The 17821-nt window shown below is 45.3% G+C and overlaps 1 protein-coding gene and 1 long non-coding RNA gene across 3 annotated transcripts in view; one reads left to right on the top strand and one right to left on the bottom strand.

Moving 5' to 3' along the window:
* The first annotated feature begins 2814 nt into the window (after window positions 1-2814).
* The window catches only part of LOC138521908 (uncharacterized), a 62936-nt gene continuing 47929 nt past the window's right edge, over window positions 2815-17821 (top strand). Inside the window, exons 1-2 of the long non-coding RNA XR_011283166.1 lie at window positions 2815-2997; window positions 13803-13868. This is a non-coding gene — a long non-coding RNA (uncharacterized lncRNA). The remainder of the gene's footprint in view (window positions 2998-13802; window positions 13869-17821) is intronic.
* Window positions 13190-17821, bottom strand: part of LOC138521907 (natural cytotoxicity triggering receptor 3-like) — a 110760-nt gene continuing 106128 nt past the window's right edge. Inside the window, exon 5 of one of the 2 annotated variants that reach the window (XM_069635067.1) lies at window positions 13190-15973. In XM_069635067.1, the coding sequence (XP_069491168.1) occupies window positions 15710-15973 (264 nt within the window). In that variant the 3' untranslated portion in view covers window positions 13190-15709. The remainder of the gene's footprint in view (window positions 15974-17821) is intronic. The other variant, XM_069635068.1, reaches the window with a different exon arrangement.

The following is a 17821-nucleotide window of genomic DNA, read 5'->3' as shown; positions in this document are numbered from 1 at the left end:
AGCTTCACCTCTTAATCAATGTATGATCCGGGGTATCTCATTAATCTTGTATTTCCTCACCTGTCAAAATTGCAAGTCCCTAAAACTTTCAAAAATATGAGCCCTTCAGAGTGATTTCGTTCTCAGGGTATGATCTTTAAAAAAGACTAATTCATGGTTTCACTGGCTATATATAGTGTTGCTTCCTCTATAATAATAGTGTGTATTGATATATTACACACCATAGCCACCTGTTTCTTTTCTCTCGAATGGCAACACTGCTTGAAAACCATGTCCCACTTCCAATCTCTGTCTGGATAAAGATACCTTCCTTGTAGCTTCAAATAGTCATCCACTCTCTGTGCTATGGTATGTGTAGTTTTATCCTTGCTTCCCATTGGTCATTTGTATCCATGCTTGAGCACTTTTGCTGTGTCCGAGGCAGCTAATCTCATTATGTGTACCTTTGTCATAAAATCTGTGTCCTGGAGTTACACTATGTCCAGTATACCTTCCACGTGGCTGCTATTGATGAAATGTTTGCCGTACCTATGCTTGAACACAAGTATCCACGCATAGACTGCTAATGTTGCCCTTGAAATGCTACTTGTTTATCACTCTGTTACAACATGAATGAAGAGGGTAAGTTATCTGAAAGGAGGTTTACCAGGCTTATTTTGATCTCTGCGAGGCAGCATATCGAGCTATGGGTTGTTATCGTGACACAGGGTGCAGCACATTAGATAGACATTCTAGATCCCTTAATTCCTTTGGTCTGATGGAGGGGTCCCCAAATGAGTGCCCCGGGCCCCCAAAATGCTTAAAATGGCCATGGTGACCAGAATACCCTTACTGCTTTTATCACATGGGTCAATAGACTGGATCCATTTCTGAGGTTTACCCATGAGGCAAGTAAAACCGAAACCACATTTCTCGACCTAAGAATAAAAAGAACAGGGCAGACCATCGAAACCACTGTGTTTCGCAAAGCCACTGATAGCAACTCCCTTTTAGAATACTCCAGTTTCCATCAAAGAACTCTGAGGGAGAACCTGCCTTTCGGCCAATTCCTCCACTTCAGGAGGAATTGCACTACCCTAATGGAAAATGATGTACATGCCAGAGCACTTACATCCAACCTGAGAGAAAGGAACTATCCAAAAAAGATTATTAAACAAGCCTGTAAAAGGGCAAGGAATACACCCAGAGAAATCACCCTAACGCAACACGGTAAAAAGGAAAGGGGAACAGATGTCATCAGTGCAATCTTTAGCCATTCACCTGTGATCAACCTTTTGAAGAGAGAAATTCAAAAATCATGGCACCTACTGAATGTAGATGACAACAATCTACCGGCTCCACTTTTTGCCATAAAAAGAAGAAAGAAAATCAGGGACAGCCTAGTGCACACATATCAAGAAACTAAACTAGCAGAGACCAACACCCTCTGGAATACACCACGAATGTTGGGACATGCCCCATGCGGAAATTATTCAGTATGTCAATTCACCAAGCGCACAACCACAGTAGACATTGGGTGGAAATACCCATGGGAACCGAGGACCTTCACAAATTGTAATGCCACGAATGTGGTCTATATGATTCACTGTCCATGCAACATGAGGTATATTGGAATGACGACCAGAACCATAAAAACCCAGATCTGTGAACACAGATCAAACAGAAGGACTAAACGATGCACTGCCCCACTAGTTGAGCATTATATGACAAAGGGGCATTCGGAACATGACATAGCGTGGCCTATTTTAGAGAAAGTGACGGTACCAAAAAGTGGAGGCAATATAGCCGCGCTATTGCTAAGAAGAGAACAAATGTGGATTTTTAGACTCCAAAGCCATAAGAACGACTTGAACAAGGAAATCTGCTGGCAAACATTGGCAGTGCAGTGATCTCCAGCAAAAATCTCCTTAGGCACCAACCGAAGCTGTTTATGAAAAAATGACAAACCAGACAGCAGTCACTCCTCTAACATCTAAAGTTCATACTCATGTGTTTCTAAAGAGACAAACGTCAACATCTAAAGTCTATACTGAAGTATATCTAAGGAGACAAATGTCATCCACAACCACACTGCAGTCTGGTCACTTAGTCGGGACAGCAAACACCATTTACCATTCTGTTGCAAGACAAGAATACAGCACATACCCCCGGCGCACCGACATGTTTTCGTATGAGAAATAACCATAAACCTTTTGGTACCAGCATGAAATGACTAGAGGCATCTAAACTACCACTTCCAGCATGCACTTGGTGTAATTTACCACCTGCATAGGTACTCACGTATGTGCATGTAGTTGGGACAGAATAAAATACATTTGCGGCACCTTCTTCCATTTGGAACCTTGGGTTTCTGGTTCTTTACACATGGCTTTATTTGAGAATAGCCCATACACCTTTTGGCTTAAGCATGACATGACTGGAGTCAGTATAACTACAATGTGCAACTACACCCGACAGAGGTACCTACACATGCCGACAGATGGGACAGCACTACTTTGAAAGTATCCGTAGTCACTCATCACACAGAGCGCCATTGCATCCTCTCCGTGTTTTAGGCATATGAAACTACGATCATCATAAGACTTTTGGGGCTTTAGTTTTTTTCCAGGTCTGCGCTTATTCAATGCCACCACACTACTACAATTCCCAGCATATCCTACGGACACGAACAGTCCCTATTCAAGTGATCGCATACATAGGGACACTCCTCCTCCATGGCCGATGTAGATGGACTACAACTCCCAATACACTTGGGCGTTCCTGTAGTCCTACATCTAACAGTTCCGATTCACGTGACCACACGTATAGGGATATTCCTCCCCTACGGCCGTCGTGGATGTACTAAAATTCCCAACAGATTCGGCTATTTTTGTAGTTCTACACCACGCACGTGACCACACGAGCCGCCTGGTAAATACAAACACCCAAGATGGCGGAACAGATCGCCGCTACTCTACAAGCAGCCGGTCTTGCGAGAGAGAACGTGAGCACACGAAGGTAAGAACTTACAGCGGCACGTTTAGGAAGCCAGAGGGGCACTGATGATCACACCATAGCCAAGTGTTGACAATTCCACAGAGCACGCGCACACGGCTTCGTAGCACTCAAGCTGCATTTTTTCTTATCATAACAGCTAAAACCTATTCTACTAATAACCCAGTCCATGAGGAATATAATGAATAGACTGGCCTGTAATGATCTTTGATTTCGTATTGCCTGCTACCCATAATATGGCATTACTGCCCCCAGGACCACACTAACTGACTCCTCATGGTCTCTATTCCACAGTAATACCCACGAGCAGAGCACTGAGAGGACTGGACTCATCTGAGCACCCAGCATTTAAAACTAAGGATCTACATTGCCTGACACGAGGGATCCCCTCCCCTACAGATACCGTACTATGACAAATAAACTACTGGTATACCCTAGCATTTACTGCATCTGCAACCTTAACAAGGTACAGAATATGACAGAATAGGATATTCTCTTACAGGCTGTCTACACAGGAAGTCACCCAGTCATATAGGTGTACCCGGCAATAGAACTACCTTCTTCCCTCTATGTCAGTTCCCACTTTTTAAGACCGAACAAGAACACTCCATTTCAGAATCCCCTTTGTCCATTTTTGTAACCCTACAGGGACCGGGACTTAAGCAGAAACGCCCGTGGGTAACCCGAAGAATCTCTCCGACCCCCCAAGATGTGGAGACCCTTGAAGAAATCATGTTGCTATTGAGAATGCAAGATTCTCCGTCCTGAAGAAGGCGGCTAGTTATAAGTACCACTGAAACCGGTTGATATATTTAAAGAGTTGAAGGGCTGATGACCACAACTCTGAGACCCTACATACGTTTGAGGAGAGGGCTCGACTAAATCAAAACATCACTTTATTTTAACCTTCTCTAACAGTATAAGTTGAACTTACTGATTGATAAAAACCTTTTTATGTTGTTTTCCGACCATTTGGCCAGAAACATTTTTTAACTATAAGACTCATAGACGGGGGGCGGTACCATTAAAAAGAAAACCGACCTCCATGAAATGTGCACCTAATCATTTAGATTGAGGAAAGCAGTGAGAGAGTTGAGGGCAAGGATCTCTACGCCTTTTGTAGGAGGCACACCATCGCCAACCAGGGATGGTTGTAGCACACTACGGGTGCATGAGATATTCATACACAGGGCCAGCGAGCTACCAATAGGGATTTAGACCCAGGAATAAATTATTTTAACTAAACAACTATTGTCTACCTTGTGTTACATATGTTAGGGCATAGACAGGTAGTGGAAGCCTATTGACTCCTAATGTCATCACCAGTGATTTGTCTATGTCACCATGACAAATTACTAATATGTCGTCTATATTTCTTAGCCCATAATTTTACATTTCGTATTTTTTCTGGTTTGATGTACAGTTCTGTCGTGCGTAAAGGTTTGCTATAGAAGGGGCACATTTACATCCAATGGCACCCAATGTTGAGTTAGAATCAGAAGGTCCTTAATCACAGAATGTGCTTCAGAAAAACTGGCTGATTCCTTGGAGTAATTGCTAGATCATGCTGAATTGATGTATATAAAGCTAATACATCTAAGGGGAAAAAATATAGTTTGTATACTACTGCATATCCAGTAGTATGTTAAGAATGTGCATACTGGCTCTGGTATATGATGTTGTTTTTTCACTAGTGGATTTAGAAATCCATTTATAAATGCACATGTTGACTCCAATTGGGAACCTATAGCATTGATAATTGGTCTCCCTGATGGTACTTTATCACATTGTTTGTGATTATTTTGATAAGAAATATATGGTAGGAATAATGGGATGTTTTCTAATTAATTGATCAAACATTTTTCCATTCCCATAGATGCCCTACCTAAAAATCACAAAGGCGGTTGACCGAATAATTATATATGGCTTATGGTTACAAAAACTCTAATGCTAGGGTAATTGTTGAGAAAAATGAAAAGAGCACTATGCCCCAAGTGGATTATGAAGAAAATAAGTGTAATGATTAAGATTGTCTTTATGGGTTTTGCTTAGTTTAGACAAGTGAATCCATTATGACAATCTGAATTGATCATTCAAAATATTTTATGTCAGAAGGGTATCATTCAAGAAAGGCAGTCTGGTATACTCATATTCTAGTCTTTCAAAATACTCCTATGAGAAAAGGGAAGGTGGCAAATAGCACCAATCAGGTTTCCTGACTGCTTTGCATGAAATCAAAGAGAATTTTTGGAACGTAAAAATTACCACAGATATTTATATCTGACAAAAATGTCTTTGATAAAAGGGTTGCATGTTATGTTATGGTATGTTAACGTTTTCGTACTGCGGTACAGCGCAACCAACATCAAAAAGGCAACCTGGCGCTATGACTGAAAACGCAGGTATCGCAGAAGCAAGGAAACCAGAAGAGTAGAGTTTTCAAGGCTTTCCTGAAATGTATATGGAACGGACAGGCATGAAGGGCAGCCGGAAGAGCATTCCACAACATAGCCGCTCTGACTGAGAAGGAGCGGCCTCCAATTCTTGCACGGCGAACTCTAGGGACAGCCAGAAGGGAGCAGTCTGCAGAGCGCAGTGCACGGACAGGAACATAGGGTCGCAATTTCAACCGCAGATACTCTGGACCAACAGCATAAAAAGCCCTCTGCACTAGACACAGGGATTTAAAAGACACACGTTTAGACACTGGGAGCCAATGGAGAGACCCGAGAACAGGTGAGATATGCTCCCGATAAGGAGTACCAGTGGCAAGGCAAGCAGCAGAATTTTGAATCACCTTTAAACGATGTGCTAAATAATCTGGCTGTGCGAGATATAAGGAGTTGCAGTAGTCAATTCTGCTGAGAACCAGAGCAGAAACCACTGGAGCGCGCAGGTGAAGTGGAATGAAAGGAACGACCTTCCTGAGTATTTTCATTTGAAAATGGGTGGCCTGGCAGATCGACCCAATCTGAGAGGCCATGGAGAGAGAGGACGATAGTTTGACACCCAGATTTATTACTGTCATGACCGCTACAGGAAAAGTACCCAATGAGGACGGCCAGAAGGACGGCGTCCAAAAAGAAGTGACAGTGTCAGCACCCACCACCATAACCTCGGTCTTATCACCATTAAGTTTCAGCCAATTTTCACTCACCCAGCATCCCCGGCTGATAAGCAATCTCACAGCTGAGCGGCATTGGCAGAATAAAGTAAATCAAGCCGACCAAGATCTGCGTATCGTCAGCATACGAGTAGCATCTGAAGCCGTGGAAGCGGCAAGTTTGTATCACTAATTATAGAATCCACACTAGGCTTGGTGCTCATTTAACTTTTCATAACACTTACCTTTTTGGAGCTGTGACCCGTGTATAGTCAGACATTGGCTGAGCCTTAAGATTTAGATATGAGAATAAAATGGCTGCAATACCTGTCAATCCATTGCGGTCTGAGGACGGTCCTGATAATGTTTTCATAGGATCAGGTGATTACAACAACGGTCAAACAAATATTGCTGGGGAAAAATGTTTTTTTCTCTCACTGTCCTGCACTTTCCTAACGTATTCTACGACTGAAGTTTGTTCATATATGTTTAATCATACTAGAATATGTTAGGAAGGCTAATTAATTGGAGAAATAAATGATTGTTGCCCCCATTGTCAGCTTTGGGAACAAGGCAACTCAATGCAACATGGTTCGATTCCCTGTCCCTGCTTGAAGGCTGGAGTCCCGCATGCAGTGCGCTGTAAAAAACCAAAACAATTACATACATATTCAAATTCAACAAAGTTTTTGCAACCGATGTAATCGCACACAACCATTTTCATCCCCATATTAGGAGGGATTTAGAGAATATTAGAGGCGGATGAGCTGGCGCTTAGGATCATGAGAGCTGTGTGCAAGCCCAGTCCCCAATGCACAGACAGCGTTAGAGAATTAATCATATAGGGTTAGCCATGAAAACACATAAAACAATTATTTCCCTTTAGGACAAACACACTAGACTGTCCTACATTCTACATTTAACTTTGACATTTTGTAATCGCCAACCTCTGCTTAAGGAAGTTGAGATAACTTTAGATGCCGGTAGGAGAATATTGTCTCCTGACACCTGAACGTTTACATTCCTTGAGTGTGTATTTTTCCTGCCACTATTTCCATCCACATTCAGCACACAACTGCATTGACACACTGTCATGACATAAAGCATAGTTCAGTGTGTATATTATCACTGCATGGACCTTTCAGAAGGCCCCAGTCCTGATTCCAAGCACTGCATTTACTGATGGCCATGTTATTAACCTTGGAAGGATAAAAGGCTGAGCTAGAAAAATGCACTTTAAAGCCATAATCTCCAGAGTGCATGCAGAAGTGTGCATGCAGAAGTGTGCATGCAGAAGTGTGCATGCAGAAGTGTGCATGCAGAAGTGTGCATGCAGAAGTGTGCATGCAGATGTGTGCATGCAGATCTGTGCATGCAGATCTCAGCGGTGGGTGCTGAGGGTTCGGTGTGAGCTACTCCCTGAATCAAAGGCGTATTGACACCAGAGCGTTGTTACAGGTGGCAGCAGTTGTTTTATTCCAATATTAAAAATATGTTTCCTGGAAAGATCACAACATTTTATGAATATAATTAATTTTACATTTTGATGAATTCAAACATTCGAGTGATGTACTAATAACTGTAAGCCAAAACACATAACATGAGGCCTAACCCCAAAAAAAAGCCCGAACCCAAATCAGGAACCCTAACCAACATGTACCCTAAATCCAAATCAAATCCTAACTCCTAAGCCTAACCCTAAACTTTACACTAACCCTGAATCTAACCCTAACCCTGAACCTAACCCTGAACCTAACCCTAACCCTGACCCTAACCCTGACCCTAACCCTGAACCTAACCCTGACTCTGACTCTAACCCTGACCCTGACTCTAACCCTGACCCTGAACCTAACCCTGACCCTGACCTTAACCCTGACCCTGACCATAACCATAACCCTAACCCTAACCCTGACCATAACGGTAACCATGACCCTAACCCTGACCCTACCCTTGACCCTGACCCTCACCCTGACCCTAACACTGACCATAACCATAAACATAACCCTAACCCTGACCCTACCCCTGACCCTGACCCTAACACTGACCATAACCATAAACATAACCCTGACCCTGACCCTAACCCTGACCCTACCGCTGACCCTGACCCTAACCCTAACCTTGACCCTGACCCTACCCTAACCCTGACCCTAACCTTAACCCTGACCCTGACCCTACCCCTGACCCTGACCATAACCCTAACCCTGACCATAACCCTAACCCTGACCATAACCATAACGATAACCTTGACCCTGACCCTAAACCTAACCCTGACCCTAACACTGACCCTGACCAAAACCCTAACCCTAAACCTAACCTTAACCCTAACCTTGACCCTGACCCTAACACTAACCCTGACCCTAACTCTAACCCTAATCTACACACTAGCCTTAACTCTAATCCCAACCCTGGTCGCAACCCTCACTATAACACCTAATGTGAACACTAGGCCTACACCTAATTCTTACTAACACAAACTCTAACCTGAACCCAACCCTGAACCCTGATCCTACCCCTGATTCGACCCTAAAAACTTGAAACAGTTCCACTATAATCTTTTTCAATCCACATCTCCATAACAAGCAACGGCACCGCTATCTACCCTGATTTTATGTGAGCGCTACAATGCCAGATAGTAAAGCTTTGTGCAATCCACACAAGGTCACTCATTGGGCCTCCTCTCATTGCCACCCTGTGCTGTAAATACGCTCCATGTCGAGGAATGCTTCAGGGACAAGCAATGCAGAGTAATGACAACATGCCTTACACTCTCATGAGACTCCCACTGTTCCCTTGAGGGCCCCTGATGCCGCAAGCAGATTAGGGCGAGCTGCTTCTACTCACCGAGCCCCGATACACCTGAAACCATTCTACTAAGAAGGACCAAGCTAACTAGATCTAGTGATTGATCAGGTAATCTCAAGAGGTCTTCGTCATCCCAAAAGGTGCTTGACGTGTTCATCTACCTGGCGAAACCCCCCTAACCAAACCCCCACAAATGCGGGTTGGAGGTGATGGCATTGGCAGGGCTCATTCTTTCGGCTGGTAGCTGAAGGGCGGGAAACCCACCGTTGGCAAGGTGGTCACTCATGAGGGCCCATTTTCCTCAGGGCAAGTCATGCTCTGGACACTGCAGGACTGCAGCTGTGCAGGTTTTCCTTAAGGAGCCATTGTTTGTGGTATGAGAGGGCGTTAGCAGGCAGCGACCTCATAGGCCAAGACTGCACCCAAGACACCCCAACCTCCCAGAGGCACCCTGCAATATGTAATAGCAGCATCGGCATAGTTGCTAAACTCAAAAAGGCATACCACTGAAAACGAAACCTTACCTGAACCATATACCTACTGCAATCAAAACTCCAACCCCAGCCCCAACTTTAATCCTAACCCTAACCAGAGCCCCCTCCCATGGCCATATCCTAATCCTAGCCCTACACCCATTCACTGCAACCCAAACACTAACCCTAATCCTCACAATGTACACACACTACCCTCAATGCCCTCTTGGTTGCCTGCCACTCTCCAAAATGTGTCCCTAGGATTGCCAATGACCACCTGACTACGAGGAGGTCACTCGCCAGTTCTTAAAGTTCTACACACATTTTTCCTTTTGGCATCAATATTGGGGCCAAAAGTGTGGAATGAAAAATAGTTTTGCGTGTTTTTGGGTTGGGGGTCATAGTCCAGGACTTGTCCTGAGTGCCACACCCACGCCAGGCTGGCCTCAGTTATGGAATATCGGCATTTTATAGGGTAGCAGGTAATGATGTCCCCACATACATAATGTCCCCGGGAAAAGCCATTGGCAACATTATATATGGTGGCATTATGTGGGGGGATGGGTTGCCGGGATGTCCCCTGCTCCCCTTGTAAAAAAAAAATTCAGGGCTTGCGGGGGCATCACCCGCATGTTCAATGTAATAATCTCTCCACAAAAAACGACCACGTTTTTTCAGGTGACATTTTTGCAGGGACTTTATTACATGGAACCTTTTACAGCACTAAAAACTAAAACTGTATTCCAATAACCCCAGCCCTGTATGTTATGATGCCTCTAAACACAAACCCGAGCCAGACCCCTGACACTAAAGGTATTCTAGACCCCTGTCCATACAGGAGCTGGGGTACCACGTGTCTGTCTTCATGCCTGCTTTTTACTTTGGGGCTGGCAGCTGGCTTCCAGAGGGTTAATCACTTCCTTTCTGCTGTCTGACAGTCAACATCACTTCCTGCTGTCAGTTCCATTAGTCAGGCTCAGGTGACTGGGGTGAACCATTTCTCGCTTTAGCAGGGGGGGGGGGAGCTGTACCATGTGACATCAAGCAACCTGGGAAGGTGCAAGTAGATTGACAGGTATATTGACCTACGAGAGTGAGTCATTTTGATAGTAGGTCTGATAGGATTCAATGTGTGAGGAGAAGAGAGTTGGAGGGGGCTGAAGGAGCAGGCGGCTGGCAAGGGGTCCTACAATGTTGCCCTTGAGCAAGAGGAATGTTATGCCGCAAGCTCCAGGGCTCCCTTCTCTTAGGTCTGAGCAGGGAGACCCACACCACCTACCACTGCAGGGATATTTGACAGCTACACAATTATGGGTAGTTTTGCGTGTGCATCCAACAACATTGTGTCCTTGTGTAGGTGCATGAAATGCCCCTGGGGGGCTATAATGTCGAACAGCTACATAAGCCCATGAATAATCAATGGACACACAGAGAACAGCCAGGCTGGGGAACATCTTGTGGAACCAATGCATAGCCTCATTGATCTTAAAATGTCTGTTCTCAATGGTGATTAAAAGGACTGGCAAAGCCTGGAAGAGCTATGAATTCAAATGCATTCAGACTTTCAATACACTGAGACAGAACTTAAGCAGATATTGCCGTTTCATAAGTCACTATTCTCTCTAACAGACTCTCACTCCTTCCACCCGCAGGAATGCAGGGGTCACCACCATTCCACCCGCAGGAATGCAGGGGTCACCACCATTCCACCCGCAGGAATGCAGGGGTCACCACCATTCCACCCGCAGGAATGCAGGGGTCACCACCATTCCACCCGCAGGAATGCAGGGGTCACCACCATTCCACCCGCAGGAATGCAGGGGTCACCACCATTCCACCCGCAGGAATGCAGGGGTCACCACCATTCCACCCGCAGGAATGCAGGGGTCACCAAGTGTAGATCTGAATTTTTTAATCCATTTTTCTAAGGCCCTTCACTGGCATCTGACAGACGCTGCACCAGCCTCACAAGCCTCTTTGAGGCAATAGCTTGTTGCCAGACTCACTCCAATCCAGCCATATCAGTCTCTTAAAACCCCCAGTCCCAGAAGCTTCCCAGAGGCCGGTGAGCACCCCTGTGCCGTGTGAGACTCCGCCGTTTACTCATCAGGTATGGAGAAAAGCAATCTTGATATGGTATTTGACTCCACCCCGGCCACGCCAGAATCTGCGAGTCAGAGGACTAACGTTGCTGCACGTGCCCCTTCCCTACCGGCCTTCTAGAGGCACAAACCTGATATCTGGATGATTGTGCATCACTGATCTTGCAAAGGGACTGGCCTCACATACACCGGCCTCCAGCAGGCCTGCATCTACAATGACTGACACTATCCCAGCTCTTCCTGCCTTCCTGCGAGCACTCTAACAGGGAGTGTGTGTTCCCCTTAGCACTGGTCCGCTTAGCACTATGTGCTATTCAAACCTTGAAGACTGCAATTTGTGGGGGATTTAACATCTGAAATGCATTTCTCTCTGAAGAAGCTACAAAACAGGTAGACAGACAGGCACAGATAAGGAATTGCAGAAGAAATTAATTAAGTGGTAATGTGTTTTTAATGCTTCATTTCACCTCCACCTGAGGAACTGGCCTCAAGATCAGGAAAGCTTGCAAATAAATAAATAAATAAAGGTATCAGTGATAGTGCCCCCATAGTTATGTTTATGTTTGACTTACCATAAGAAGAGCACATTTTATGTGAGGGGTGGCGAGGATGGGGTAGAATGGATGTTGTAAAGGACACAAAAAGGGCGTTGTTTGTTTTCTGATCTTCGTGCACAGCAAAATGTTTGTGAACTTGCAATGTTGTTCGAGGGCACCCAAACACTCGGGCCTGTGCAAAACACAACTTGTCATTTATCTTAAGTATGAGCCATCAACATTACACTTGTCTTACATATGAAACAACCTTGAGCAGTGGTGAGGATGGAGTAGAACATGTGCAGTAAAGGACAAAAAAAGGCTCTGTTTGTCATATGGTGTTGGAAGACGTCTGAATGTTTGGGGACTTGTAGAACACTTTCCCCTGGCCCTGCTGATGCCGTGGGACCTGGGAAAGTGGTCCTGGGCCCTCTGTTCCCTGGCCCTGTTCATGCCATGTGTGCTGTGGATGAACATGTGAAAAGGATGCCCCGGGGCAGAGTCTACTCTTCTTTGGGAATGATGAGGCACTGTTTGGTGGCTTTGCATGTTGTGAATCAATGGACTCTGTGTTACCTGGCAGTCATTAAGAGCACATGAGTGACGTTCTTTGGTGCTGGGTTCATTTGTTTATGGAAGCCATGATGTATTGATTGGTGTTTGTGAATGTTTGACAAGAAGGCCTTTGGTGTAGCACGGGTCAGGCCTTGCACCCTTCTCCTTGTTCTGAGCTTTGTTTTCTAACTTTAGGAAGATGTTTGTGGGTTTTGATATCCTTGGCCCTCTTCCCTGCTGCTTTTGGTGCAATATTTTCTGTTCATATACATTTCACGTTGCACTTGCGCGATCCAAATGCAACGTGCCCGAAGATTGTCTGACTGTTGTCCCCTGTCTTCTCTCCTTTTGCACTGGTGCATCTGTAGAACCGCCGTCAGGCCTTTTTGCTGTGTCTCTCTCAACTGTTAAATGTATGTTGCGCACCTACTCTGCCTGCGCAGACTATGAACGTCTCTGAATTGCTAACACTTGATTCCACTTCATAGCACAAATTACATACCACAGCACCAGTAAGTCATTATAGGCAAGGTCATGTGAGGTACCAAGCTGCTTTACATACATGTCCAACCAATGAAATTAGGAAGCACTCGCTTTATTTGCTTTTCAACTCCATCTCCCCCTCCACAGACAGAACGCCTGATTGGCCCTCACGTGTCTGTTGATTGACACATATGTCCGCAAGATTTTGACAGTCCTCTTTCACTGCTAATAACTTTTTAAAAATCCAAACAGATACCACATTGATTATGTGTGCGAGCAAGTGGAAGAATTCTTACATTACCTTTAGCAAGAGGGTAGGCATTAAAGGGGAGGAGAGTGTGTGGCCATTTAGTCTCCCTTAATGAATGTCAAAAGGGTCTCTTTGGTCATGGAACTCCTCAGTGATTTGGAATAGTCTTATAACACATGGGTGAGTACTTTATCCCATACATGCTTGAACTGTGCTACCACGTATGGTACTTGAACTTTGAACTCCATTTGCAGATAGCACAATTAACATTACGCAGTGCAAAAAATAAATGTACATTTTGCACATATCTACTGCACCCTACGATAACTACAAGAAGATGCTTTAAACTATACTATTAACTGAATTTTCATTTTTAAAAACGTACCCACTTTAAATTCTAATAAAATGTTCACCATTTCTCAAATGTACAAGAAGCCTTTTGCATCTATTGACATTATTTAAGTTCCAAACTAACTATTTCATTATTTGCAAATGATAAAACAGGATGACCTGAACATACCAAAAAGAGAACATCCCAACCCGCCAGTCTCCGGATGCAGCAACAGAATGGTAAGAACAGCTTTTCAAACGTGCTACTCCCATGTTTAAAGAATTGCTACAGGCGAGCTTAGCCCATCCCTTTGCATCTATTCTTTGGGGTTTCATCTGTGACGTCCTTGGGTTTCGTCTTAGCAATGCAGGGTGGGTGCGTAGCTTATGTCACGCTTCATCCATACAATCCCTTTAATAAGGTTTTGTTTACAGAATTTCAAGGATTTTTATTAGAGCAACTTAACCATAACATCCCTTAAACAAAGTGTTTTTCACTGAATGTCACAGCTTTTAATTAGGGAAATTCAACAATAAAGTTTCATTAACAAAGTTATTTCACTGAATGTGTGTGTGTGTGTGTGTGTATATATATATATATATATACACACACACACAAAATATACCATTAGCTGAGGAGGGAATAATCTAGCAATGTTTGCTTGATGCCACAGCCTATTTTAGGGTTCATAAAAAGAGGCTAAATGTACCCCACTCAAAAAACAAAGAAACAGGTGCCCATTTGCATACCCAAACTTGGGGCTCCACCACAGCATCTTGCTCACACCCGTCTGGGTGAGGGTGCTTTGAAAGGTGGGCCTCTCTATCTTCACCTTTGTCTTGGCTTTGCCTAAAACACTTTTGGGTGAGAGAAGATGTAAGATGGCAAGAATTGGCCCCCTGCCCCTCTGCTTCAATGCATGCGGGGAACGCGCATCTATTCAGCATAGGGTTTACAATGAGGGCTCCCCGGGGGCGGGGGAGCTTGACAAGTCATGCATAATTAAACTAGTCAACTCATCAATGAATCTAAGCCGCATGCGTAATATAGCAGGTAAGACAGTAAAACGCATTGATAAACACTTAGTATAAAAGGATACTATTTTCCAACAAGTCAAACACATTGACCCTCCTCTTCGTCAAAGTACAAACAACTTTGGGATTATTTAATCTTCTGTCTTTGCTTGGGAAATTAGAAATTGCAGCATACAAAATCTTTGCATGCCTGCGGCATTCCATGGCGATGTGAACTCCATCATTTTGAGAAGAAAGACCTTACCCCCTCCCTTAACTATCAATTTTGGGGCCAATTCTAAAAAGTAACTTTTTATGTAAGTGATATGAAAAGCGCGAGATGCGCAAATTCCGATACCCTTCCACGCACCCTTTGCACATCTATGCAAATGATGGGGTGTTTCGGCACTTTTAATGCCTATCCCAAATTCAGATGCAGGCTGCGTTTTGAAATGCACAGAAATCAGACACATTCCCCTGTGCCAGTTTGGAACAGGTGCATGGGGGATTGCACAATGCATGACTGGGATTTGCACTTTTTCTTTTGCACTGAACATCAGCGGCACGAGCCACTGCAGTTCCACTTGCATTTCTATATATATCCCATCCTGGTCCTGCACAGCATGATTTGCTAGTTTTAAAGCAGATGCATAAAATAGCACATCTTATTACCAACTCCATCACACTCTTAAGGGGACCTTAGACACTTTAAATAACACAGAGTTAAGTACTGAGGCAGCATCAGGTCTAAGTGTGCGTAGAGGCATATTCTGAGGGCTACCAGAGAGACAGGAAGTGGAACATTTGGTGTCATCCTGAGGAAACAAGCAAGTCTGAGTCTGGTAGCAACGTGGTTTTACACCAAAGGGACAATTTAGTCGCGCCATGCAAAAGCATTAATGGCAAAGGTGAGCAAACTTGAATCATGCGCTTTGTAGAAACAAGACCATTTCTGCCTTCAAAGTGAATCCTTTCCTGAGCAGCCATCACTAAGTTTCACGTCAATAGCAGAATTCATTAGGGAACTGGACATGGTAGATGTGGCATGGGGCTGCAGTGTGCTTGTTCTAGGCAGTAAGTGGTCTCTTGTCATACGCCTCGTTTACCAATGTCTCACAGCGACAGTGGGCTGCCTCCACATTGCCAACAATGCTAACTCTGGTGTCCAGGATAGAGTCTGGATTCTCCGAGGGGCTGCCGGAATCCCCTGGCTTAGCGCTGGTTCGTATCTTGGAGTAGACCACCCGGTCCGGTTTGGTGTGAGACCAGGGTTCCCTCTTCCCTTCTTTAATGCTGAGCGTTGCATATTGTATCTGGTCCAGGTGCGCCCCCTGTCACAAAAACAAAACAGAACTGTTTAACACTGCCTGAGAGCAACGCTTTCCATTGGCCTAGACATCCGTTTTAGGGCGTGTGTACTGGTATAGCCCGTGTGGGAAAGGGGAGTGGGAGGTGACGTGCTAATACCAGCCTCAAGCCCAGGAGCCAGGAAGCCATCCAGGCAACTCAGTTGGAGGCCTCGCCCCCTCCTCTATTTTCCTCCCGGCCTCCCCTGCAGGCTGAAGCCGCAGAGGGGGGTGAGGGGGCGCAAGAGTTACCACACAAATACCAGCCTTAAGCCCAGGAGCCAGGAAGCCATCCAGGCACCTCTGTTGGAGCCACGCCCCTTCCGCTATTTTCCTCCCAGCCTCCCCCTGCAGGGTGAAGTCTGCGGGGGAAAGGGCGCAGGAGTTGGCGTCCGCAGGGAGTTAGCGGCTGGCAGACCTTCCATGACAGTGTAGCCCTTAGAACCTGCACATGCGATAAGTGGACCCACCAAGCACGCAAGCAGGATCTCTGAACAGGTGAGAGGCACAGCTGGACGATATTATTCTGATTTTTTTGTTGAAACAATAAGGAAAGAAGGCAAATGGAACCTCTTGTGCTGACACTGATACTCTGTGACATTTTGTGATACCAAACGATAATTGACGTGTGCAGGGTTTCTGAGCATATTACTATTTCCACAAAAGAAGTGCCTTTCGCTAAATTCCTACACAGCTTCAAGATGGCTACCCTCATCCTTCTGTTATACCTACTACATCGGAACAAACTATGGCACCATTCCCCAAACGAAAACTGCTGTCTGTGAAAAGGACAATTCCAGCATTGGTGTCGGTCCCTCCAACTTCCATGTTATGCACTAGCGAAAACCAGTTGTCTTAAGTCATTTGGGAACCAGGGGGAAGCCCACACCCTCATTAGTGAGATAAACCAATGTTTAGGTTCAGTCTGGATACTTTGGGGTGGGGGGGCATCCATTTGCACAATGTGGAGCCCCATATTAAAACTGGCACACCCACATGTTTTCCCACGAGTCAGCCCGGTCATCCTGGACAATTGGGAAGTGCTGACCATTGTCCTTGCATCCCTGCCCAGTCTATCGAGCCTTCCATCTATACCCCCCATTCAGTGCCTGCTGTTGCCCCCTAGCCAGCGCAGACCTGAGTGGCCCCATCCATTGTCCATCAATAACAGAACTCTAGATGGCGAGGAGGCTCTCACGTCGCCAGAGCCGATCATCCCTGACAAGCCCTCAGATTTCTTTGAAAATTACCAGAGTTCGCAGGGCATTAAGAATGAGTCACCACTGGCTGGAGACATTTGCCTGGTCGACGACAAGGGCAGGGCGGCTGGCAGCTGTGCTGGTTTGGGTAATGGGATGCTTAAACCACTTTTATCCTGCGAACAATTGGCAGAGTTTCACCTATACAGTCTGGCGAGGGGAACTTACCACATAAAGAGTGCCAGGGCAGCTCCGTTCTCGCCGAACTTCTCATTCTAAAGAAACTGCTGCTTTTATTGGTGGATGCTGTTGGCAAAGGCTTGAATAAAGGGGAGTCACTGCACCAGCAAGAGGTTGGAAAAAAGGTCTCCAGCACTCTGGCGGAACCCGGCTCGACCCTGTCTGAAATTCGCCCCAGTAACATTTGTGCCATCAAGACTACCAAACCTAATGAGGATGTCAGGGGGGGGGGCGATAAGCAGGAATAAACTAAGTACTCCCAACTGTAGACAAAGGGTTGCCACTTGAAACAGCAACAGCTAGCCGTACTTGCCCTAGGAGTACTCAAGAACCAACCCCCGGGCATCCGTATGGACCCAGATGACTAATTCACAGGGGGACAAGGAATGCAGGT

This window comes from Ambystoma mexicanum, chromosome 13 (genome assembly GCF_040938575.1).
Source record: "Ambystoma mexicanum isolate Mex_15411 chromosome 13, UKY_AmexF1_1, whole genome shotgun sequence".
NCBI classification, from domain to species: domain Eukaryota; kingdom Metazoa; phylum Chordata; class Amphibia; order Caudata; family Ambystomatidae; genus Ambystoma; species Ambystoma mexicanum.
Note: the sequence above shows the minus strand (reverse complement) of the source record. Positions and strands in the feature narration are given on the sequence as shown.